This window comes from Oncorhynchus mykiss, chromosome 18, assembly GCF_057628025.1.
Source record: "Oncorhynchus mykiss isolate SJ-2025 chromosome 18, ASM5762802v1, whole genome shotgun sequence".
NCBI lineage: Eukaryota > Metazoa > Chordata > Actinopteri > Salmoniformes > Salmonidae > Oncorhynchus > Oncorhynchus mykiss.
The window spans coordinates 64399568-64425276 of NC_143039.1; the positions used below are offsets into that span (position 1 = coordinate 64399568).

Below are 25709 nucleotides of genomic sequence, written 5' to 3' on the forward strand. Positions count from 1 at the left end.
GCACTGTATGTCATCACCTTTGTGCACAAAACATCCATTGAATTATTCAAATAATTGTCGCTGAGGCAGATCATTTTCATCACAACATAACATTTTATATTCATCAAAATGTTTTGGGATGAGGTGTTGATGCTGTCGTTGCTCGAGCTGCTCCTTGTGCACATTGAGTGCTGGTGTGCATGTGATGTTGGTCCATACAAATCAGATATACAGTGGGGCAAAAAAGTATTTAATCAGCCACCAATTGTGAAAGTTCTCCCACTTAAAAAGATGAGAGAGGCCTGTAATTGTCATCATAGGTACACTTCAACTATGACAGACAAAATGAGAAAAAAAATCCCAAAAATCACATTGTAGGATTTTTAATGAATTTATTTGCAAATCATGGTGGAAAATAAGTATTTGGTCAATAACAAAAGTTTATCTCAATTACATCTACTTTTGATAAATAAGTATATTGAATACTTGTAGACTTTTACTCAAGTAGTATTTTACTGGATGACTTTTACTCCTACTTGAGTCATTTTCTATTAATGTATCTTTACTTTTACTCAAGTATGACAATTGGGTACTTTTTCCACCACTGCACTAATTTAATTCAAACATGTTGCGTTCTTTACACTGAGAAAGGGAATGCTTGACAAAGGCATTGTAAAGATGACTCCAACTGTAATAGTTCCTGATAAAAAAATGAGACTGATAATCACATGAATGTCTTTTTAGTTTGTTGCAGATATGCTATCACTTCTTACAGTTGACCTCTAAGAGGCATACCAGCATACTGGTTCATGTTTTTGCATCTAGGTCTTGTCTGCTCTCTCTTGTGATGAAATGCTGCTCTCTGCTGGTCATTTCTAGTTCTTGCGGTTCATATTCCAGAGTTGGCATTGAAGTTGCCAATGCATGGACAGTAGTGCCTATTAGGCCTATCCTGTTGATGTCTATAACCATGGTACACAATAATCGTATTTTAAACAAGCGTATTTTCATTCCTTGCAAGAAAATTTAGAATTGAAAAAAGACATTGCATAAATCTGACAAGTTAACAAGAATAGATTTTTAAAAACAAGGTAAAAATTGACGGCCATTATGGATGAAACCCATTTGAGAGAGTAGTAAACATTTCAGAGCAAAGCAGCAAGCATAATATGATAATATCACAAATGTACAGCTCAGGACTCATTTTAAATAGAAAGAAATAAAACAATTACATTAAGAAACGTGAGCAGGAATGCTCAGCAAAGACTTGCGTGGCTTGCGAAAGTAATCACCCCCTTGGTGTTTTTCCGATTTTGTTGCCTTACAACCTGGAATTAAAATGGGGGCTTGTATCATCTGATTTACACAACATGCCTACCACTTTGAACATGCAAAATATTTTTTATTGTGAAACAAACAAAATATGACAAAAAAACAGAAAACTTGAGCGTGCATAACTTTTTACCCCCCCCCCCCCCCCCCACCCCCACCCCCTACTGTGTGTGTACAGTATGATACGGTGTGTGTGCATGTTGTGTGTCTGTCTACGAAGTGGCATCCTTTAAATAGGCTATCAGGTCCTCTCTCTCTTTCTTCTTCTTGATACCAGCAAAGATCATCTTGGTACCTGGGATGTACTTCTTAGGGTTCTCTAGATAGACCATTAGTGTCTTCTCCTCCCAGACTACACCTACAACAGAGGAACAGAGAGAGAGAGAGAGAATGAGAGACAGTGAGAAACATGGTTTGTAATGAAGATGTGTACTTATATGTACAGTCATGGCCAAAAGTTTTGAGAATGACACAAATAAGAATTTTCACAAAGTCTGCTGCCTCAGTTTGTATGATGGCAATTTGCATATACTCCAGAATGTTATGAAGAGTGATCAGACGAATTGCACTTAATTGCAAAGTCCCTCTTTGCCATGAAAATGAACTGAATCCCCTAAAAAACATTTCCACTGCATTTCAGCCCTGCCACCAATGGACCAGCTGACAACATGTCAGTGATTCTCTCGTTAACACAGGTGTGATTGTTGACGAGGACAAGGCTGGAGATCACTCTGTCATGCTGATTGAGTTCAAATTACAGACTGGAAGCTTCAAAAGGAGGGTGGTGCTTGGAATCATTGTTTTTCCTCCTTCATCCATGGTTACCTGCAAGGAAACACGTGCCTTCATCATTGCTTTGCACAAAAAGAGCTTCACAGGCAAGGATATTGCTGCCAGTAAGATTGCACCTAAATCAACCATTTATTGGATCATCAAGAACTTCAAGGAGAGCGGTTCAATTGTTGTGAAGAAGACTTCAGGGTGCCCAAGAAAGTCCAGCAAGCACCAGGACCGTCTCCTAAAGTTGATTCAGCTGCAGGATCGGGGCACCACCAGTACAGAGTTTGCTCAGGAATGGCAGCAGGCAGGTGTGAGTGCATCTGCATGCACAGTGAGGTGAAGACTTTTAGAGGATGGCCTGGTGTCAGGAAGGGCAGAAAAGAAGCCACTTCTCTCCAGGAAAAACATCAGGGACAGACTGACATTTGCAGAAGGTACAGGGATTGGACTGCTGAGGACTGGGGTAAAGTCATTTCCTCTGATGAATCCCCTTTCTGATTGTTTGGGGCATCCGGAAAAAAGCTTGTCCGGAGAAGACAAGGTGAGCGCTACCATCAGTCCTGTGTCATGCCAACAGTAAAGCATCTTGAGACCATTCATGTGTGGGGTTGCTTCTCAGCCAAGGATGTGGGCTCACTCACAATTTTGCCTAAGAACACAGCCATGAATAAAGAATGGTACAGTGCCTTGCGAAAGTATTCGGCCCCCTTGAACTTTGCGACCTTTTGCCACATTTCAGGCTTCAAACATAAAGATATAAAACTGTATTTTTTTGTGAAGAATCAACAACAAGTGGGACACAATCATGAAGTGGAACGACATTTATTGGATATTTCAAACTTTTTTAACAAATCAAAAACTGAAAAATTGGGCGTGCAAAATTATTCAGCCCCCTTAAGTTAATACTTTGTAGCGCCACCTTTTCCTGCGATTACAGCTGTAAGTCGCTTGGGGTATGTCTCTATCAGTTTTGCACATCGAGAGACTGACATTTTTTCCCATTCCTCCTTGCAAAACAGCTCGAGCTTAGTGAGGTTGGATGGAGAGCATTTGTGAACAGCAGTTTTCAGTTCTTTCCACAGATTCTCGATTGGATTCAGGTCTGGACTTTGACTTGGCCATTCTAACACCTGGATATGTTTATTTTTGAACCATTCCATTGTAGATTTTGCTTTATGTTTTGGATCATTGTCTTGTTGGAAGACAAATCTCCGGCCCAGTCTCAGGTCTTTTGCAGACTGCATCAGATTTTCTTCCAGAATGGTCCTGTATTTGGCTCCATCCATCTTCCCATCAATTTTAACCATCTTCCCTGTCCCCGCTGAATAAAAGCAGGCCCAAACCATGATGCTGCCACCACCATGTTTGACAGTGGGGATGGTGTGTTCAGGGTGATGAGCTGTGTTGCTTTGTTTGTTTGCATTGTTGCCAAAAAGTTCAATTTTGGTTTCATCTGACCAGAGCACCTTCTTCCACATGTTTGGTGTGTCTCCCAGGTGGCTTGTGGCAAACTTTAAACGACACTTTTTATGGATATCTTTAAGAAATGGCTTTCTTCTTGCCACTCTTCCATAAAGGACAGATTTGTACAATATACGACTGATTGTTGTCCTATGGACAGACTCTCCCACCCCAGCTGTAGATCTCTGCAGTTCATCCAGAGTGATCATGGGCCTCTTGGCTGCATCTCTGATCAGTCTTCTCCTTGTATGAGCTGAAAGTTTAGAGGGACGGCCAGGTCTTGGTAGATTTGCAGTGGTCTGATACTCCTTCCATTTCAATATTATCGCTTGCACAGTGCTCCTTGGGATGTTTAAAGCTTGGGAAATCTTTTTGTATCCAAATCCGGCTTTAAACTTCTTCACAACAGTATCTCGGACCTGCCTGGTGTGTTCCTTGTTCTTCATGATGCTCTCTGCGCTTTTAACGGACCTCTGAGACTATCACAGTGCAGGTGCATTTATACGGAGACTTGATTACACACAGGTGGATTGTATTTATCATCATTAGGCATTTAGGTCAACATTGGATCATTCAGAGATCCTCACTGAACTTCTGGAGAGAGTTTGCTGCACTGAAAGTAAAGGTGCTGAATAATTTTGCACGCCCAATTTTTCAGTTTTTGATTTGTTAAAAAAGTTTGAAATATCCAATAAATGTCGTTCCACTTCATGATTGTGTCCCACTTCTTGTTGATTCTTCACAAAAAAATACAGTTTTATATCTTTATGTTTGAAGCCCGAAATGTGGCAAAAGGTCGCAAAGTTCAAGGGGGCCGAATACTTTCGCAAGGCACTGTACCAACACATCCTCCCAGAGTAACTTCTCCCAACCATCCAGGAACAGTTTGGTGATGAACAATGCCTTTTCCAGCATGATGGAGCACCTTGCCATAAGGCAAAAGTAATAACTAAGTGGCTCGGGGAAGAAAACATCGATATTTTGGGTCCATGGCCAGGAAACTCCCCAGACCTTAATCCCATTGAGAACTTGTGGTCAATCCTCAAGAGGCGGGTGGACAAACAAAAACCCACAAATTCTGACAAACTCCAAGCATTAATTATGCAAGAATGTGCTGCCATCAGTCAGGATGTGGCCCAGAAGTTAATTGACAGCATGCCAGGGTGGATTGCAGAGGTCTTGAAAAAGAAGGGCCAACACTGCAAATATTGACTCTTTGCATCAACTTCATGTAATTGTCAATAAAAGCCTTTGACACTTATGAAATGCTTGTAATTAAACTTCAGTATTCCATAGTAACATCAGACAAAAATATCTGAAGACACTGAGGCAGCAGACGTTGTGGAAATTAATATTTGTGTCATTCTCAGTCAAATCAAATCAAATTAGTAGTATCTAACAATTCAGAACAATACACACATCTAAAAGTAAAATCATTGAATTAAGAAATATATAAATATTAGGATGAGCAATGTCGGAGTGGCCTTGACTAGAATACAGTATATACTGTACATATTAATGAGTCAGTGTGTCAGTCCCCACAGTATGGCTTTCGGTCCTATTTTACTGTTCAGGTTTCAGTCCCCACAGTATGGCTTTCTGCCCGATTTTACTGTTCAGGTTTCAGTCCCCACAGTATGGCTTTCGGTCCTATTTTACTGTTCAGGTTTCAGTCCCCACAGTATGGCTTTCGGTCCTATTTTACTGTTCAGGTTTCAGTCCCCACAGTATGGCTTTCGGTCCTATTTTACTGTTCAGGTTTCAGTCCCCACAGTATGGCTTTCGGTCCTATTTTACTGTTCAGGTTTCAGTCCCCACAGTATGGCTTTCGGTCCTATTTTACTGTTCAGGTTTCAGTCCCCACAGTAAGGCTTTCTGCCCGATTTTACTGTTCAGGTTTCAGTCCCCACAGTAAGGCTTTCTGCCCTATTTTACTGTTCAGGTTTCAGTCCCCACAGTAAGGCTTTCTGCCCTATTTTACTGTTCAGGTTTCAGTCCCCACAGTAAGGCTTTCTGCCCTATTTTACTGTTCAGGTTTCAGTCCCCACAGTAAGGCTTTCTGTCCTATTTTACTGTTCAGGTTTCAGTCCCCACAGTAAGGCTTTCAGCCATATTTTACTGTTCAGGTTTCAGTCCCCACAGTAAGGCTTACTGTCCTATTTTACTGTTCAGGTTTCAGTCTCCACAGTAAGGCTTTCTGCCCTATTTTAATGTTCAGGTTTCAGTCCCCACAGTAAGGCTTTCTGTCCTATTTTACTGTTCAGCTTTCAGTCCCCACAGTAAGGCTTTCAGCCCTATTTTACGGTTCAGGTTTCAGTCCCCACAGTAAGGCTTTCTGTCCTATTTTACTGTTCAGGTTTCAGTCCCCACAGTAAGGCTTTCTGCCCTATTTTATTGTTCAGGTTTCAGTCCCCACAGTAAGGCTTTCTGTCCTATTTTACTGTTCAGGTTTCAGTCCCCACAGTAAGGCTTTCTGCCCTATTTTACTGTTGAGGTTTCAGTCTCCACAGTAAGGCTTTCTGCCCTATTTTACTGTTCAGGTTTCAGTCTCCACAGTAAGGCTTTCTGCCCTATTTTACTGTTCAGGTTTCAGTCTCCACACTAAGGATTACTGTTATATTTTACTGTTCAGGTATCAAATCAAACTTTAGTTGTCACATGCACCGAATACAACAGGTGTAGTATACCTTACCGTGAAGTGCTTACTTACAAGCCCTTAACCAACAATGCAGTTCAAGAAAGAGTTGTATTTGACAGTCTAAATTGCCTGTCCAGACATGTAGCTCCATCTGACAGTCTATCCTGCCTGTCCAGACATGTAGCTCCATCTGAGAGTCTATAATGCCTGTCCAGACATGTAGCTGTATCTGACAGTATATCCTGCCTGTCCAGAAATGTAGCTGTATCTGACAGTCTATCCTGCCTGTCCAGACATGTAGCTCCATCTGACAGTCTATTCTGCCTGTCCAGACATGTAGCTCCATCTGACAGTCTATCCTGCCTGTCCAGACATGTAGCTCCATCTGACAGTCTATCCTGCCTGTCCAGACATGTAACTCCATCTGACAGTCTATCCTGCCTGTCCAGACATGCAGCTGCATCTGACAGTCTATCCTGCCTGTCCATACATGTAGCTGCATCTGACAGTCTATCCTGCCTGTCCAGACATGTAGCTGTATCTGACCGTCTATCCTGCCTGTCCAGACATGTAGCTGTATCTGACAGTCTATCCTGCCTGTCCAGACATGTAGCTCCATCTGACAGTCTATCCTGCCTGTCCAGACATGTAGCTGTATCTGACAGTCTATCCTGCCTGTCTAGACATGTAGCTCCATCTGACAGTCTATCCTACCTGTCCAGACATGTAGCTCCATCTGACAGTCTATTCTGCCTGTCCAGACATGTAGCTCCATCTGACAGTCTATCCTGCCTGTCCAGACATGTAGCTCCATCTGACAGTCTATTCTGCCTGTCCAGACATGTAGCTCCATCTGACAGTCTATCCTGCCTGTCCAGACATGTAGCTGCATCTGACAGTCTATCCTGCCTGTCCAGACATTTAGCTGCATCTGACAGTCTATCCTGCCTGTCCAGACATGTAGCTGTATCTGACAGTCTATCCTGCCTGTCCAGATATGTAGCTCCATCTGACAGTCTATCCTGCCTGTCCAGACATGTAGCTCCATCTGACAGTCTATTCTGCCTGTCCAGACATGTAGCTCCATCTGACAGTCTATCCTGCCTGTCCAGACATGTAGCTGCATCTGACAGTCTATCCTGCCTGTCCAGACATGTAGCTGTATTTGACAGTCTATCCTGCCTGTCCAGACATGTAGCTGTATCTGACAGTCTATCCTGCCTGTCCAGACATGTAGCTCCATCTGACAGTCTATCCTGCCTGTCCAGACATGGAGCTGTATCTGACAGTCTATCCTGCCTGTCCAGACATGTAGCTCCATCTGACAGTCTATCCTGCCTGTCCAGACATGTAGCTGTATCTGACAGTCTATCCTGCCTGTCCAGACATTTAGCTGCATCTGACAGTCTATCCTGCCTGTCCAGACATATAGCTCCATCTGACAGTCTATCCTGCCTGTCCAGACATGTAGCTGTATCTGACAGTCTATCCTGCCTGTCCAGACATTTAGCTCGATCTGACAGTCTATCCTGCCTGTCCAGACATGTAGCTGTATCTGACAGTCTATCCTGCCTGTCCAGACATGTAGCTCGATCTGACAGTCTATCCTGCCTGTCCATACATGTAGCTGTATCTGACAGTCTATCCTGCCTGTCCAGACATGTAGCTGTATCTGACAGTATATCCTGCCTGTCCAGACATGTAGCTGTATCTGACAGTATATCCTGCCTGTCCAGACATGTAGCTGTATCTGACAGTCTATCCTGCCTGTCCAGATATGTAGCTGTATCTGACAGTATATCCTGCCTGTCCAGACATGTAGCTGTATCTGACAGTCTATCCTGCCTGTCCAGACATGTAGCTGTATCTGACTGTCAGACTGTAAGACATAGTGGAAATGTACCAGTGCTCCACTAATGACAATCACACACTGCTACTGTACATTTCTGAATACTTCATTGGTATCCACTACATGAGATATTGTCAAACCATTCCTCTTATGATTATCTTGCATTGGACTAGTAACCGAAAGGTTGCAAGTTCGAATCGCCGAGCTGACAAGGTACAGATATGTCGTTCTGCCCATGAACAGGCAGTTAACCCACTGTTCCTAGGCCGTCATTGAAAATAAGAATTTGTTCTTAACTGACTTGCCTAGTTAAATAAAGGTTAAAAAAATATACAAAAATCTTATGATAGAGAGAAAGTGTCATCCATACAGATGTGCTAATTATGAAAATTGACACTGACACACACATGTAATCACGCACGCACGCACACACACACACACACACATACACACACACACACACACACACACAGAGTGACCCTTACCCTTGTTGATGTTGGCCTGTGTGTATGAGTATCCAGGTGACTGTCCTGTCTTCCGGCCAAACAGGCCCCAGAGGTTAGGTCCCACCTTGTGTCGTCCCCCCTCATCCACCGTGTGGCACTGGGAACACTTCTGGACAAAAGCCTTCTTCCCTTTCTCTGTGTCCCCCATTGCAACTTGCTCTCTGTCCTGGACAGAAAGAGAACTATGCTGTCTGCCTAAATAAAACAAAGGTTGAGTAGCAATTATGGAAACAAGCTACATTTAGTGTTGTTACTGTGTAGTTACATGTAGCCTTGTGATACCAATATATAACCTATAACCATGTCAGGATATGTGTCCTCGACATGTCCTATTTCTCCCAATGATGTCACTATATTTTGTGTGTGGAACATTTTCGCCCCTTGCACAGTGGAGAACCCAGTTATTAACCAGCCTGGTCTAATTCCCTGTCTTGGGTCAGTTACGATCACCACTTTATTTTAAGAATGTGAAATGTCAGAATAGAGAATTATTTATTTAAGCTTTTATTTCTTTCATCACATTCCCAGTGGGTCAGAGGTCTACATACACTCAATTAGTATTTGGTAGCATTAACTTGGGTCAAACTGTTACGGTGCGTGAATGAGGACCCAAAAGCGAATCAACTTAAACAGAGCTTCTTTAATTACCAAACATAGGTAGGCTCAGATGGACCGGCAGATTCCGACAGGACAGGACAAGGTTACAGCAAACATGACGGCAGTCTGGTTCAGGCATGAATGACACAAACAAACAAGAATCCGACAAGGACAGGAGCAGAAACAGAGAGAGATATAGGGACCTAATCAGAGGGAAAAAGGGAACAGGTGGGGAACGGGGTGAATGGGTAGTTAGAGGAGACAAGGGACAGCTGGGGGAAAGCGGGGGAGAAAAGGTAACCTAACACGACCAGCAGAGGGAGACAGGGTGAAGGGAAAGGACAGAGACAAGACAACATGACAGTACATGACAGTACCCCCCCACTCACCGAGCGCCTCCTGGCGCACTCGAGGAGGAAACCTGGCGGCAACGGAGGAAATCATCAATCAGCGCACGGTCCAGCACGTCCCGAGAGGGAACCCAACTCCTCTCCTCAGGACCGTACCCCTCCCAGTCAACTAGGTACTGATGACCACGGCCCCGAGGACGCATGTCCAAGATTTTACGGACCCTGTAGATAGGTGCGCCCTCGACAAGGATGGGGGGGGGGGGGGGAAGACGAGCGGGGGCGCGAAGAACGGGCTTAACACAGGAGACATGGAAGACCGGGTGGACGCGACGAAGATATCGCGGAAGAAGAAGTCGCACTGCGACAGGATTAATGACCTGAGAGATACGGAATGGACCAATGAACCGCGGGGTCAACTTGCGAGAAGCCGTCTTAAGGGGAAGGTTCTGAGTGGAGAGCCAAACTCCCTGACCGCGACAATATCTAGGGCTCTTCGTTCTACGCTTATTAGCAGCTCTCACAGTCTGCGCCCTATAACGGCAAAGTGCAGACCTGACCCTCTTCCAGGTGCGCTCGCAACGTTGGACAAAAGCCTGAGCGGAGGGGACGCTGGACTCGGCGAACTGAGATGAGAACAACGGAGGCTGGTACCCGAGGCTACTCTGAAAAGGAGATAGCCCGGTCGCAGACGAAGGAAGCGAGTTGTGGGCGTATTCTGCCCAGGGGAGCTGTTCTGACCAAGACGCAGGGTTGCGAAAAGAAAGACTGCGTAAGATGCGACCAATAGTCTGATTGGCCCGTTCTGCTTGACCGTTAGACTGGGGGTGAAAGCCGGAAGAGAGACTGACGGAAGCCCCAATCAAACGGCAAAACTCCCTCCAAAATTGAGACGTGAATTGCGGACCTCTGTCCGAAACGACGTCTGACGGAAGGCCATGAATTCTGAAAACATTCTCGATGATGATTTGTGCCGTCTCTTTAGCAGAAGGAAGCTTAGCAAGGGGAATGAAATGAGCCGCCTTAGAGAACCTATCGACAACCGTAAGAATAACAGTCTTCCCCGCTGACGAAGGCAGTCCGGTGACAAAATCTAAGGCGATGTGAGACCACGGTCGAGAGGGAATAGGAAGCGGCCTGAGACGGCCGGCAGGAGGAGAGTTACCGGACTTAGTCTGCGCGCAGACCGAACAAGCAGCCACGAAACGACGCGTGTCATGCTCCCGGGTGGGCCACCAGAAACGCTGGCGAATGGAAGCAAGCGTACCCCGAACGCCAGGGTGGCCGGCTAACTTGGCAGAGTGAGCCCACTGAAGAACGGCCAGACGAGTAGGAACGGGAACGAAAAGAAGGTTCCTAGGACAAGCGCGCGGCGACGGAGTTTGAGTGAGTGCTTGCTTTACCTGCCTCTCAATTCCCCAGACAGTCAACCCGACAACACGCCCCTCAGGGAGAATCCCCTCGGGGTCAGTGGAGGCTACTGAAGAACTGAAGAGACGAGACAAAGCATCAGGCTTGGTGTTCTTAGAGCCCGGACGATAAGAAATCACGAACTCGAAACGAGCGAAAAACAGCGCCCAACGCGCCTGACGCGCATTAAGTCGTTTGGCAGAACGGATGTACTCAAGGTTCCTATGGTCAGTCCAAACGACAAAAGGAACGGTCGCCCCCTCCAACCACTGTCGCCATTCGCCTAGGGCTAACCGGATGGCGAGCAGTTCGCGGTTACCCACATCATAGTTACGTTCCGACGGCGACAGGCGATGAGAAAAATACGCGCATGGGTGGACCTTGTCGTCAGAGAGGGAGCGCTGAGAAAGGATGGCTCCCACTCCCACCTCTGACGCGTCAACCTCGACAACGAACTGTCTAGAGACGTCAGGTGTAACAAGGATAGGAGCGGATGTAAAACGATTCTTGAGGAGATCAAAAGCTCCCTGGGCGGAAACGGACCACTTAAAGCACGTCTTGACAGAAGTAAGGGCTGTGAGAGGAGCTGCCACCTGACCGAAATTACGGATGAAACGACGATAGAAGTTCGCGAAGCCGAGAAAGCGCTGCAGCTCGACGCGTGACTTAGGGACGGGCCAATCAATGACAGCTTGGACCTTAGCGGGATCCATCTTAATGCCTTCAGCGGAAATAACAGAACCGAGAAATGTGACGGAGGAGGCATGAAAAGTGCACTTCTCAGCCTTCACAAAAAGACAATTCTCTAAAAGGCGCTGGAGGACACGTCGAACGTGCTGAACATGAATCTGGAGTGACGGTGAAAAAATCAGGATATCGTCAAGGTAAACGAAAACAAAGATGTTCAGCATGTCTCTCAGGACATCATTGACTAATGCCTGAAAGACAGCTGGAGCGTTAGCGAGGCCGAAAGGAAGAACCCGGTATTCAAAGTGCCCTAACGGAGTGTTAAACGCCGTCTTCCACTCGTCCCCCTCCCTGATGCGCACGAGATGGTAAGCGTTACGAAGGTCCAACTTAGTGAAAAACCTGGCTCCCTGCAGGATCTCGAAGGCTGAAGACATAAGAGGAAGCGGATAACGATTCTTCACTGTTATGTCATTCAGCCCTCGATAATCTATGCAGGGGCGCAGAGACCCGTCCTTCTTCTTGACAAAAAAAAACCCCGCTCCGGCGGGAGAGGAGGAGGGGACTATGGTACCGGCGTCAAGAGCTACAGACAAATAATCTTCGAGAGCCTTACGTTCGGGAGCCGACAGAGAGTATAGTCTACCCCGGGGGGGGGTGGTTCCCGGAAGGAGATCAATACTACAATCATACGACCGGTGTGGAGGAAGAGAGGTGGCCCTGGACCGACTGAACACCGTGCGCAGATCGTGATATTCCTCCGGCACCCCTGTCAAATCACCAGGCTCCTCCTGTGAAGAAGAGACAGAGGAAACAGGAGGGATAGCAGACATTAAACATTTCACATGACAAGAGACGTTCCAGGAGAGGATAGAATTACTAGACCAATTAATGGAAGGATTATGACAAACTAGCCAGGGATGGCCCAAAACAACAGGTGTAAAAGGTGAACGAAAAATTAAAAAAGAAATGGTTTCACTATGATTACCAGAAACAGTGAGGATTAAAGGTAGCGTCTCACGCTGAATCCTGGGGAGAGGACTACCATCCAGGGCGAACAAGGCCGTGGGCTCCTTTAACTGTCTGAGAGGAATGTCATGTTCCCGAGCCCAGGTCTCGTCCATAAAACAGCCCTCCGCCCCAGAGTCTATTAAGGCACTGCAGGAAGCTGACGAACCGGTCCAGCGTAGATGGACCGACAAGGTAGTGCAGGATCTTGAAGGAGAGACAGGAGTAGTAGCGCTCACCAGTAGCCCTCCGCTTACTGACGAGCTCTGGCCTTTTACTGGACATGAAGTGACAAAATGACCAGCGGAACCGCAATAGAGACAGAGGCGGTTGGTGATTCTCCGTTCCCTCTCCTTAGTCGAGATGCGGATACCTCCCAGCTGCATGGGCTCAGCACCCGAGCCGGCAGAGGAAGATGGTAGTGATGCGGAGAGGGAGGCGACGGAGAGCGCGAGCTCCTTTCCACGAGCTCGGTGACGAAGATCAACCCGTCGCTCAATGCGAATAGCGAGTTCAATCAAGGAATCCACGCTGGAAGGAACCTCCCGGGAGAGAATCTCATCATTTACCTCTGCGCGGAAACCCTCCAGAAGACGAGCGAGCAAGGCCGGCTCGTTCCAGCCACTGGAGACAGCAAGAGTGCGAAACTCAATAGAGTAGTCTGTTATGGATCGATTGCCTTGACATAGGGAAGACAGGGCCCTGGAAGCCTCCTCCCCAAAAACAGATCGATCAAAAACCCGTATCATCTCCTCCTTAAAGTCTTGATACTGGTTAGTACACTCAGCCCTTGCCTCCCAGATTGCCGTGCCCCACTCACGAGCCCGTCCAATAAGGAGAGATATGACGTAGGCGACACGAGCAGTGCTCCTGGAGTAAGTGTTGGGCTGGAGAGAAAACACAATATCACACTGGGTGAGGAACGAGCGGCATTCAGTGGGCTCCCCAGAGTAACACGGCGGGTTATTGATTCTGGGCTCCGGAGATTCGAAAGCCCTGGAAGTGGCCGGTGGATCGAGGCGGAGATGGTGAACCTGTTCTGTGAGGTTGGAGACTTGGGTGGCCAGGGTCTCAACGGCATGTCGAGCAGCAGACAATTCCTGCTTGTGTCTGCCTAGCATCGCTCCCTGGATCTCGACGGCTGAGTGGAGAGGATCCGAAGTCGCTGGGTCCATTCTTGGTCGGATTCTTCTGTTACGGTGCGTGAATGAGGACCCAAAAGCGAATCAACTTAAACAGAGCTTCTTTAATTACCAAACATAGGTAGGCTCAGATGGACCGGCAGATTCCGACAGGACAGGACAAGGTTACAGCAAACATGACGGCAGTCTGGTTCAGGCATGAATGACACAAACAAACAAGAATCCGACAAGGACAGGAGCAGAAACAGAGAGAGATATAGGGACCTAATCAGAGGGAAAAAGGGAACAGGTGGGGAACGGGGTGAATGGGTAGTTAGAGGAGACAAGGGACAGCTGGGGGAAAGCGGGGGAGAAAAGGTAACCTAACACGACCAGCAGAGGGAGACAGGGTGAAGGGAAAGGACAGAGACAAGACAACATGACAGTACATGACACAAACATTTCGGGTAGCCTTCCACAAGCTTCCCACAATAAACTGGGTGAATTTTGCCCCATTCCTCCTGACAGAGCTGGTGCAACTGAATCAGGTTTGTAGGCCTCCTTGCTCGCACACGCTTTTTCAGTTCTGCCCACAAATGTTCCATAGGATTGAGGTCAGGGCTTTGTGATGGCCACTCCAATACCTTGACTTTGTTGTCCTTAAGCCATTTTCTCTTGAGGTGTTGCTTCAATATGTCCACATATGTCCACATATCACGATGCCATCAATTTTGTGAAGTGCACCAGTCCCTCCTGCAGCAAAGCACCCCCACAACATGATGCTGCCACCCCCGTGATTCACAGTTGGGATGGTGTTCTTCGGCTTGCAAGCCTCCCCCTTTTTCCTCCAAACATAACGATGGTCATTATGGCCAAACAGTTCTATTTTTGTTTCATCAGACCAGAGGACATTTCTCCAAAAAGTACAATATTTTTCCTCATGTGCAGTTGCAAACCGTAGTCTGGTATTTTTATGGCAGTTTTTTAGCAGTGACTTCTTCCTTGCTGAGCAGCCTTTCAAGTTCTGTCGATACTGTGGATATAGATACTTTTGTACCTGTTTCCTCCACCATCTTCACAAGGTCCTTTGCTGTTGTTCTGGGATTGATTTGCACTTTTCACACCAAAGTATGTTCATCTCTACGAGAAAGAACGTGTCTCCTTCCTGAGCGGTATGACGGCTGTGTGGTCCAATGGTGTTTATACCTGCGTGTTTATACCTGGATGTCTTGCTCCCAGACAGACTAAATAACTTTTTTGCACGCTTTGAGGACAATACAGTTCCACTGACACGGCCCGCTACCAAAACATACGGACTCTCCTACACTGCAGCCGACGTGAGTAAAACATTTAAACATGTTAACCCTCACAAGGCTGCAGGCCCAGACGGCATCCCCAGCCGCGCTGGGAGGGTACTACCCTCTCCACTACTGTTCCATCGATGTGGATAGGGGGGTGGTCCCTCTGCTGTTTCCTGAAGTCCACAATCATCTCCTTAGTTTTGTTGACGTTGAGTGTGAGGTTATTTTCCTGACACCACACTCCGAGGGCCCTCACCTCCTCCCTGTAGGCCGTCTCGTCGTTGTTGGTAATCAAGCCTACCACTGTTGTGTCGTCCGCAAACTTCGTTTAGCTCAGTTACCTTAGCTTTCTTGGGAACAGGAACAATGGTGGCCCTCTTGAAGCATGTGGGAACAGCAGACTGGGATAGGGATTGATTTAATATGTCCGTAAACACACCGGCCAGCTGATCTGCGCATGCTCTGAGGGCGCGGCTGGGGATGCCGTCTGGGCCTGCAGCCTTGCAAGGGTTAACACGTTTAAATGTTTTACGCACCTCGGCTGCAGTGAAGGAGAGTCCGCATGTTTTCGTTGCAGGCCGTGTCAGTGGCACTGTATTGTCCTCAAAGCGGGCAAAAAAGTGATTTAGTCTGCCTGGGAGCAAGACATCCTGGTCCGTGACTGGGCTGGTTTTCTTCTTGTAGTCCGTGATTGACTGTAGACCCTGCCACATACCTCTTGTGTCTGAGCCGTTGAATTGAGATTCTACTTTGTCTCTATACTGACGCTTAGCTTGTTTGATAGCCTTGCGGAGGGAATAGCTGCACTGTTTGTATTCGGTCATGTTACCAGTCACCTTGCCCTGATTAAAAGCAGTGGTTCGCGCTTTCAGTTTCACGCGAATGCTGCCATCAATCCACGGTTTCTGGTTAGGGAATGTTTTAATCGTTGCTATGGGAACGACATCTTCAACGCACGTTCTAATGAACTCGCACACCGAATCTGCGTATTCGTCAATGTTGTTATCTGACGTAATTCGAAACAAATCCCAGTCCACGTGATGGAAGCAGTCTTGGAGTGTGGAATCAGCTTGGTCGGACCAGCGTTGGACAGTCTGCACTACCAACAGTCACCTGAGCTAAACAGTTCACATCACCTGCAAAACTCATTCCAAGCAACACAACTCTTGTTAGAGTTTTGCACATGTGACTCCAGTTGTGCCCACTGTCGTTTAGCAATCGAAAAAAACTGTAAGGCGCAGCAGCGCCTCTTCAACCTCAGGAGGCTGAAGAAATTTGGCTTGTCACCAAAAGCACTCACAAACTTCGAGAGCATCCTGATGGGCTGTATCACCGCCTGGTACGGCAACTGCTCCGCCCACAACCGTAAGGCTCTCCAGAGGGTAGTGAGGTCTGCACAACACGCACGCACGCACACACACACACACACACAAACACACAGGCGCACGCACACGCACACGCATCTTGTCCAGGTTGTCCACGCCGCCTTCGTTGTGGTTGTAGTCCAGGATGATGGCTTGCTACCTGTCCTCACGATCACTTTGTGCAGTGTGCTCAGGAGGACCACATTCTTGTTTCTCTTTGGGAGGTAAGAAACTAGAGTGTGGGGGGGGGGGGGGGGGGGTGAAGCAAGGAGTGCAGGGGGAGATCAGGCTTGTTCTTTCTAACTGTGCCAACCATGGTGATCTTCCTCTTCAGGAGCTGCTGGCTGAGTTCAATCAGTAGCACACATAATCTAAATGTCTCATTGTGTGTGTGTGTGTGTGTGTGTGTGTGTGTGTGTGTGTGTGTGTGTGTGTGTGTGTGTGTGTGTGTGTGTGTGTGTGTGTGTGTGTGTGTGTGTGTGGTTTTTGCGGTGTGTAAATTATTTTACAACTGCCAGGTCAAAAATGACCATAAGACAATCTTTGTAACCTGGTGTTGTACAGCTTTCATGGAAATATGAACAAAGGTAATGTTTCACTTTTTCTAATGTTGTGGTCACTCTAGGAAAAGTAATCAAATTTCAAGTTGAAAAAATATAATTTAGGGGCTTTTCTCTGCTGTTAAACATAGTGGAGGGTGAAAGGAGGGTGGTTAGTCGGGTGGATAGGTCAGCATAAAATGCAAATGTTTAGCATGTGTGTTCGAATCTCAACATGGACAATTTTAGCTTATTAGCAACTTTATAACTACTTACTACTTTTATCTACTTTGCAATTGCTTAGCATGTTAGCTAACCCTTCCCCTTACCCTAACCTTAACTCTTCAACCCAACTCCTAACCTTAACCCTAACCTTAACCCCTAACGCTAATTAGATGTTCATCAATGTTTCTTAAATGTCGAAGTTGTTGCAAATGTCAAATTTCAAAGTGTTTAAGATTAAGTTTAAGTTTAATTTTTAACGTTAGGGTTAAGTTCAGGCATTAATGCAGAAATATTAAGGTTAGGCATTAACTCCAAATGGTTAAGGTAAGGGTTAAAGTTTTGGAAAGGCTTAAAACATGAATCTCAAAAACAACTTTTTATCGCTGGATTCGAACTAGAAACCCTTGGAATCAGAGGCAGATGCTTATGCCCTAGTAAACAGAAACGTATCTGAAGGAGCAGCATCACCCCCAACATCCTCCGACATAAATGGGCAATGGATACTGACTTGTATCCTTGGTGACCATACAAAGCATAACATATCACACTAAATGGAGTATCTCTTATTTAGTTACAGAATAATGTGAAATGCTCTGAGACCAAGTTGAGTTAACGCCGACCTCGGGTAGGAAAATACCAAGTACATTTAATCCGGAAAAAATGTTGTATCCAGAGAACTATATAGATATTCACAAAATGTTGTTTCGGTTTCGACTGAAGGCTACAAAAACAGAGAGAATAGGAAACACCTACAATTGATAGTTGTTGGTACGTTTTGAATAGCACAAACTCCAAAAAACGAATGAATAGATAATAGTTGTCTAAATGTTTTCATGAAGAGGTAAAGGCAACAAAAAGAAGCTCACCTGTTGGAAGATGAAAGTGTGTCTGATTCTCAGGTAAATTACCCGACCTTTAAAAAGTGTGTCAGAAACTTGACACAGTGCATATTCTGTACCGTCTCGTGGCTACGCCCCAAGAAAACGCATTAGTATTGGAAAGTAGAGCTGCCAAACACAACTTTCTCAAATTTCACGACGATCCCTGTTGAATAATCCATGAATCACCATGCTGAAAAAAATATCTTTTATAAGCGCGTCGATTGAGCAATATATTGGAAGCGATGCCAGCTATGCGAGCCACACTCATTTCCTATATAATAGACTTGTGTGAAACATTGGAAAACTAAGATATAGCAGGCAGAAAAGGGACTAGAAATTGGTAGCTATTAATGTTTGCAACCAAATTCATATTTTGTTGACAGTAAAACAAATTAACGAGTCTTTGTTTCTTGTACTTTGTACGATATCTCTCTTCATTTAGAAGGAAACCTCACAGCTAGATGTTTGGAATGTGTGTGTGTATATGTGTGTGTGTACGCACACGTTTGTGTGGGTGTGTGTGCATGTATGTGTGTGTGCTATACATTAGCCTTAGTTATGGAAGTATAATGACTGTCGCCTGCCAGTGACATGGCTGTCACGGCGTCGGTCCTGTAGAACGAGTCCTGAATCTCCAACAGAACCGATTGGGACCCGAACAACCCTCAACCCCCACGGCTCTTTTGCCCCAACCCCCACTGCCTGTACCCCTCCTTGTTCCCCTCCAGGGAAGCTCCCCTGGATCACTCCTTCATCCCAGAACCAATGTAGCAACAACAAACAAAAAATCTTTGCGACCTGTAATGGAAACGGCATTTATAGGATACATTTTGTACCTTCTACAGGGGTGTATTTCATTATTGCAACAAAGGATAATGGAAACGTTTTTTTTCTAAATAATTATGATTTGCCAAAACATTTTGAAGGTATGCACATGATGTCATCACATAGGGTACTATGGGGTAAATAGCCCCCTCTAAGAACAATGTCTAATTGCTGACACAAAAAAAGCAACGTTTGGAAAAACATTGGTATGTGGAGGAAGATCATTTTTAGGCAAATAAACTATAAATTGAAATAAATTGCTACCGTTTACACTTTTTGAGTTATTTCATGAAATATTGAGAGCCGTTTTTCAGTTATGTGATAAGGTGCGTCTCGGTGAGAGGTGTAGGAGTCAGGCGCAGGAGAGCAGGGATTTCTGAGAAGCGTGTTTAATATAGATATATGTATACATAGTCCACCAATACAAGATTGGCCCAGATGAATATCCAAACTACGCTCTCGAAGGAACGGAAACTTGTGTCAATACACGGAGGAACAACCACAGTTCCGACACTACATACACGTACGTAAATGCGAAAACAATAAACAGCATAGAATACCGAACGCAAATACCTACAAGCTTAATTCTACAAGAATTATGGCAGGTAACAGGTGCCCTATATACACACATAAATAAAAGCAATTGAAACCAGGTGTGAAAAGGAACACAGACAAAACAACCAGAAAAGGAAAAAGGGATCGGTAGCGGCTAGTAAACCGGCGACGCCGAACGCCGAGCACCGCCCGAACAGGGAGAGGAGTTACCTTCGGTAGAAGTTACCCGATAGGAGAGATGCCAATTGAAAAGCGCTCTCTTAAAAACGTAGATCGTAGATAGCTATCTAGTTATATGACATACAATGCTGTGTAAAATAGCTAAAAGGCAACAAAAGTTAAATATCCACCTTCTGCTACCGCTTCTGTCAAGCCGTCTACCAATACAGTTTGACCCATATGTTTGATCAATCCAACATATGCCTCCCCCTGAACGCATTGCAACTGCCTGTTCAAAGCAATGCTGCAAGGCAAATGCAGCGTTTCATTTATTCTGGTGTACCAAAATGCAATGACGGTGTGATTGAAGTGTTAGCGGAGACTGTACTCACATTAAACATTGGCTAAATCAGAAATCACCTTCACATTTCTATCTCGGAATCTGTAATGCTTTAGCTTTACAGATTTAGTACAGTCCCTTTAAAAAAAAAATTTATTTGAGTACATGTAATATATCAATATTGACTGACTATAGGTTGTTATTGATTGATTCTAGGTTTGTTGTATTTTATAAGTACTCAGGTAGGATGTTTCCTCTGTAGCCATAGTGGAAGTGTCCCTTGCGGGTGTCTCAGTGTATTCTGGGACCAGGAAACGGGGGTGTGTCACTTCGCTCTGCCGGGGACTTCCCAGCCTGTGTGGAGGAAGCCTACAAAGTGCACTCTTCATGTGAGGCAATACTTCTGAATGTGAACTCCAGAGACCTTGCTAGCTACAATGTATACTCCTCTGGAGACTCTGCTGCAATTCACCCTTTACAGTAACAGGTTGAGCAAAAACTGGTTGAATCAACAGTGTTTCCACATCATTAAAAAAATAATCTATGTGATGACATTGAATCAATGTGAAAAACTGATTGCCTTTGCAGAAAATCATAAATGTAAGGGAATTTTGTCCTTTTTTCACCTAACTTTTAGCCTAAATCCAAAGGCATGGCAAAGTGTTTTTTTGATTTCATGTTGAATTCACGTTAGTTAACAAATCAAAACTTGACGTTGAACTGACATCTGTGCCCAGTGGGAAGTGATATGACCCCGCACTCACATGGTCTAGCTATTACACTGACCTATCTATCATTAGCTAAGTACTGTGCTTGGCTCGGATTGAAATAGATGCCAGTACTTATTTTGGGAGGGAGCTCTCACTAGAGGTCGCCGTCTCAAAAGGACAGTTCAGTGAATCACTTGAGACCCCCTCTGTCGCTCTCTTTGCCTTGCCAAACTCCCTGTAGCCCGGCCAACAATGACCCCGGCCTGTGTTCACTTTCATTTTTCCCAAAATCTTTTTAAATTGTATTGTCTACATCACTTCACGATGTTGATCATGGTGAATATAATGTATGACACCATTCACACCGCGGCTCCATTATGAGTTCATCAGATGGTAAAGATAGGCCTTGGTGTAATGTATTAGGTCATCATATTAGCTACACTACATGACCAAAAGTATGTGGACACCTGCTTGTCGAAAATCTCATTCCTAAATAATGTGCATTATTATGGAGTTGGTCCCCCCTTTTCTGCTATAACAGCCTCCCCTCTTTTGGGAAGACTTTGCACTAGATGCTGGAACATTGCTGCAGGCTTTCATTCAGCCACAAGATTATTAGTGAGGTCGGGCATTGATGTTGGGCGTTTAGGCCTGGCTCACAGTCACCGTTCCAATTAATCCCAAAGATGTTTGATAGGGTTGAGGTCAGTGTTCTGCGCAGGCCAGTCAAGTTCTTCCACACCGATCTCGACAAACCATTTCTGTATGGACCTGTCTTTGTGCATGAGGGCATTGCTGAAAGAGAAAATGGCCTTCCCCAAACTGTTGCCACAAAGTTGGAAGGATGGAATAGTCTAGAATGACATTGTATGCTGCAGCGTTATGATTTCCCTTCACTGGAACTAAGACCGAACCATGAAAAACAGCCCCAGACCATTATTCCTCCTCCACCAAACTTTACAGTTGCCACTATGTATTGCGGCACTTAGCATTCTCCTGGCATCCGCCAAACCCAGATTCGTCCGTCGGACTGCCAGATGGTGAAGTGTGATTCATCACACCGGAGAAGGTGTTTCTACTGCTCCAGAGTCAAATAGCATCAAGCTTTACACCACTCCAGCCGACACTTGGCATGGTGATCTTAGGCTTGTGTGTGGCTGACAAACAGTTATAGTGCTGACATTGCTTCCAGAGACAGTTTGAAACTCGGTAGTGAGTGTTGCAACAGAGGACAGACGATTTTTATGCTCTTCGCGCTTCAGCACTCACCTGTCCTGTTCTGTGAGCTTGTGTGGCCTACCACTTCGTGGCACAGTTGCTGTTGCTCCTAGACGTTTCCACTTCACAATAACAGCACTTACAGTTGAGCGGGGCAGCTCTAGCAGGGCAGAATTTTGAACAATTGAGTTGTTGGAATGGTGGCATCCTACAATGGTGCCACGTTAAAAGTCACTGAGCTCTTCAGTAAAACCATTCTACTGCCAGTGTTTGTCTATGGAGATTGCATGGATGTGTGCTCGATTTTATACACCTACCTGAAATAGCCAAATCCACTCATTTGAAGGCGTGTCCATATACTTTTGTATATACACAGTGTAGTGTATATCGATATACTACATGTATGATGTATTGCTGTTTGATAGGCTACATTGCTGTTTCAAGAAGTGGAACTTTGAGAAGTTGACATTTGGTAGACCACATTCAGGACCTGTCCGTGGTGCTGAAATGATTCAAACAAATGGCATCCAAATCAACGGTATAATCGGTATAGTCATTTTAATCTGTGCTTTACATGATTAAGTAACAATATTTCACCAACTTAACAATATTCATACATTACATAGGCTATGAGATAAATATGAGGGAAAGCCACAAGCCACGTTGTGGAAACAGCACGCTCTTCTGTGGTGTCAGAAGTCATTTAAAGTTCAAAAGAGTAAATCCAACTTCGACCTCTTCACAATATGTTATGAATTCCAATGTGTTGTTGCTAACTTCAGCTAGGGGTTAGAGTTTCTTCTTCCTCTGAGCCAAAATCATATTATAATAGTCTTGATGCCGGAAGAATGAAAATATATTTACATTTTGAAATCATAGGCTTATAGACAAGTCATATTGCCCCATCCAAAAGTCAATATTGTATCTAATCTTTTTTCCATCGGCTACTATTTTTTATAGTCAGTCATTATACCTTATGTTAAACATGCAACAAAAACATCATTATGCAACGTGGTCTCAAAGCATTTTGTATTATTCTGAGACACTGCATTTAGTATGTTATGTTTCATGTGGTATGTATTCATTTGTGGATGTCCATCATCCATTTCGTATCATATGTTACGAATTTGCAAAATGTAAAATATGTCACAAATTTGCAAAAGGTATGAAATGTTACTAATTCCAAGTTGTTGTGGCTAATGTTAGCTAGGGATGGCTAGGTGGCAAATGCTAACATTAGCTAAATGGATAACGTTTTCAATATGTTATGACTTGCAATTCGTACAATATGTTGTGAATTTGCAAAACGTACAATATGTTACAAATTTGCAAAGTGTATGATATGTTATGAATTCCAATTTGTTAGAGTTAGGTGTTAAGGTTAGGGTAAAGGTTAGGGTTAGGAGTTAGGTTAAAGGGTTAAGGTTAGGATTAGGGGAAGGGTAAACTAACAAGCTAAGTAGTTGCAAAGTAGGTAAAAAGTAGTAAGTAGATTTACTCTTACTATGTTATGTCTAGTCTATGAGCTCAGTCTGCATTATATGTAAATGTAGGCCTACCTAATGTTCACATTTGGCACGGGTTCAAACATGCGTGAGTAAAAGGCCATGGCTCGGAAAGGATACTTGTGGTAGAACTCATTCCTGTTGAACCTCGGTGGCAAGGTGGCAGAGGGCACTGTCCCGATCCGGGGACATTCAATACATGAGGTCATAAATGTTGCAACAGACCCCTGTGCTCTTCCAAACCGTTGTGGTAAATTGAGGGTGGATTTGGGTGAGTGCGTGTCGTCAGGTTGGGAGTCCCGGCCAAAGCGCAGTGGGAGGTTGGCGTGAAGGTGTAAAGGTTTGACTGGTGGCGGGGAGAGTCGGACCATGGTAGGTGCTGAGCTGACTTTTCCGCTGGTTGGTGCTACGTTGATTTTGAAATCATCCACCTCGAGACTCCGTAGTATTTCATTGTTCGTCTGAAAAGCAAAACGCAGAAAAACACATAAAATATTTCACCCCTTAAATTTTTTTGTGTGTGAATAAAATGTAGAAAGAATTAGAAAAATATATGTTTTACATGTGGCCATTAAGGCCAGATTGTGTTTTAATTCATGGTGTGCATCATTGTCAGACTGATAGCCTATCAGAACAGGATAGAGCACACAAGAAAGACACAGGCTAGCCTTTTCTGTCCATTATAAAGAATTCATTTAAATTAGTAGAACATTTAAGATGGTCATACGAAGGATCATTTAGCTATTTCATTTAGAATTTTAGGGCCCCAATAAGTATCAACCAAACATATTGTTTAAGTATTTGAGGAAACATTGAATTTGATCTTTCCACTATTAGCCCATAGAAATGCATTGAATAATAGATTCATACATGGTTAAACAGATGGTCAAAAGGGATTATGTTTTGAAGTGTCTGTCCAATATCTGAGAGATACAATACAAGAAAGATCAGATTTTAAAAAATGTATTGACCCATATTTAACCCCTTTTTTTTTTGGCACTAAATTTCAGGATACTATATGTCTCCTGGTCCGACAAACATCGCTGCAGCTGTGCCACCTTCCACTGCAGATGCGAAAGGAAGACATAGGTGGATGCATTGGATTGAAACGCAGTCCATGCAAACAGATAGCTTTAACGGACTGATTTAGAATTTTGTTATGCTAATTAGATCTCCACGGGGGGGGGGGACTCTAGGGGGTTAAGCCTACGTTTTCCTGTTTTCTCTGCTTGTATTACTTACTTTATGCTTCTTGTAAGTGCTCATTCAGCACTATGAGCTGCAATTATTTAGCTTTTTTTTTTAAATGAAGTTTACTATGAAAATAATCATTATTTAAGATGCACTATGCAGAAATCGCTCTGCCATTTCCTGGTTGCTAAAACTCTAATAGTTTGCCTAAATTCAGTTTATGTGACAAAATAAGCTAGTACAGTGTAGAGAATCATTGTAACATCTAAACCACTGTGAAATATATTTCCCATAACCAAACATGTTGTATTTTCAGCTGTTTGAAGCTGGTGTACAAAACCAAAAGTAAAAGACGTAAAAACAAAACTTAAGAAGGGAAGCATAGAAATAGTGCATATAGAACATATCCACAGCTTCTTAGACTTGCTTTCACTATAACGCACATTTCTATGTGAATTTGGTCTGGTTGCTAAAAAGTGATTGTCACTTTAAATAGCAATAATATAGGCTATCAAATAGCCATCTCTTAGTAGGCCTACTTTATTACCTAATTGACATAAAGATGTATTTCGCTACATTTTGCCTATTTTTTTCAAGATCCCTATAGCCAACACTACTACTTTAGAGGTCATTTTGGGTGTAGGTTTATGCTTACCTGAGGATGCTGTCGCTGTCTGGTGGTGTGTCTGTTGTTGTCGTCAGTCATGGACATTCTGTACACCCCAGAGTCAGAGGCCATCACCCCTTGGAACTCCACACATCCCAAAATAACCAAGGTGAATATCACCATCATCATAGTCGCAGTGGCAGGAAGCATCTTGTCTCTGTGGAACACTGAGTACAACACTTATAGCCTCTCTCCTTGACCGTCACCTGCTCTTAAAGGGTGCAGAAACACACACACACACACACACACACACACACACACAGCCTTCACCAACCACAATAATGAATGAATGTATTGCCCACCCCGGAACTTCCTTATTTGGCCCACATACAAAACATATTACATACACACAAATTCCCAGTTCGCCACAGAACCATACATGAGAGCAAATGCTCATTAAGCCCTCACACATTAGACACACATACAATTACAGAACCGGAATGAACCAGTCATTGAACAGTGTCCCATCTGACATGTGTATACACACACAATAAAATGCATGAGAATAGTATTT

At 44.5% G+C, this 25709-nt stretch overlaps 2 protein-coding genes across 3 annotated transcripts; both read right to left on the bottom strand.

Moving 5' to 3' along the window:
- Positions 1-354: 354 nt before the first annotated feature.
- On the bottom strand, positions 355-18141 carry LOC110496560 (cytochrome c iso-1/iso-2). Of its 2 annotated transcripts, none has more exons than XM_021572528.3 (3): positions 18011-18141; positions 8525-8740; positions 355-1669 (listed from the first exon to the last, which is right to left on the bottom strand). In XM_021572528.3, the coding sequence occupies exons 2-3, from the start codon at positions 8691-8693 to the stop codon at positions 1524-1526; spliced, it is 315 nt and encodes a 104-aa protein (XP_021428203.1). In that variant the 5' UTR covers positions 8694-8740; positions 18011-18141; the 3' UTR covers positions 355-1523. The 2 variants fall into 2 exon arrangements, with proteins under 2 accessions (XP_021428203.1, XP_021428204.1); XM_021572529.3 differs by having other exon boundaries at positions 8525-8711; positions 18011-18138.
- A 4232-nt stretch (positions 18142-22373) lies between these two features.
- On the bottom strand, positions 22374-25369 carry LOC149975621 (uncharacterized). The gene is made up of 2 exons (XM_090209076.1): positions 25184-25369; positions 22374-23798 (listed from the first exon to the last, which is right to left on the bottom strand). Exons 1-2 carry the CDS (start codon positions 25343-25345, stop codon positions 23388-23390), a joined length of 573 nt encoding a protein of 190 aa, XP_090065202.1. The 5' UTR covers positions 25346-25369; the 3' UTR covers positions 22374-23387.
- Positions 25370-25709: the final 340 nt, after the last annotated feature.

What these genes read in the sequence shown, in the direction of transcription:
- LOC149975621 (XM_090209076.1), bottom strand. Translation starts at nt 25,345, where the DNA reads ATGCTTCCTGCCACTGCGACTATGATGATGGTGATATTCACCTTGGTT. An exon ending in GACAGCGACAGCATCCTCAG is followed by an intron (nt 23,799 to 25,183) that starts GTAAGCATAAAC and finishes TTTGCTTTTCAG; the next exon opens with ACGAACAATGAAATACTACG.
- LOC110496560 (XM_021572528.3), bottom strand. Translation starts at nt 8,693, where the DNA reads ATGGGGGACACAGAGAAAGGGAAGAAGGCTTTTGTCCAGAAGTGTTCC. An exon ending in ACAGGCCAACATCAACAAGG is followed by an intron (nt 1,670 to 8,524) that starts GTAAGGGTCACT and finishes CCTCTGTTGTAG; the next exon opens with GTGTAGTCTGGGAGGAGAAG.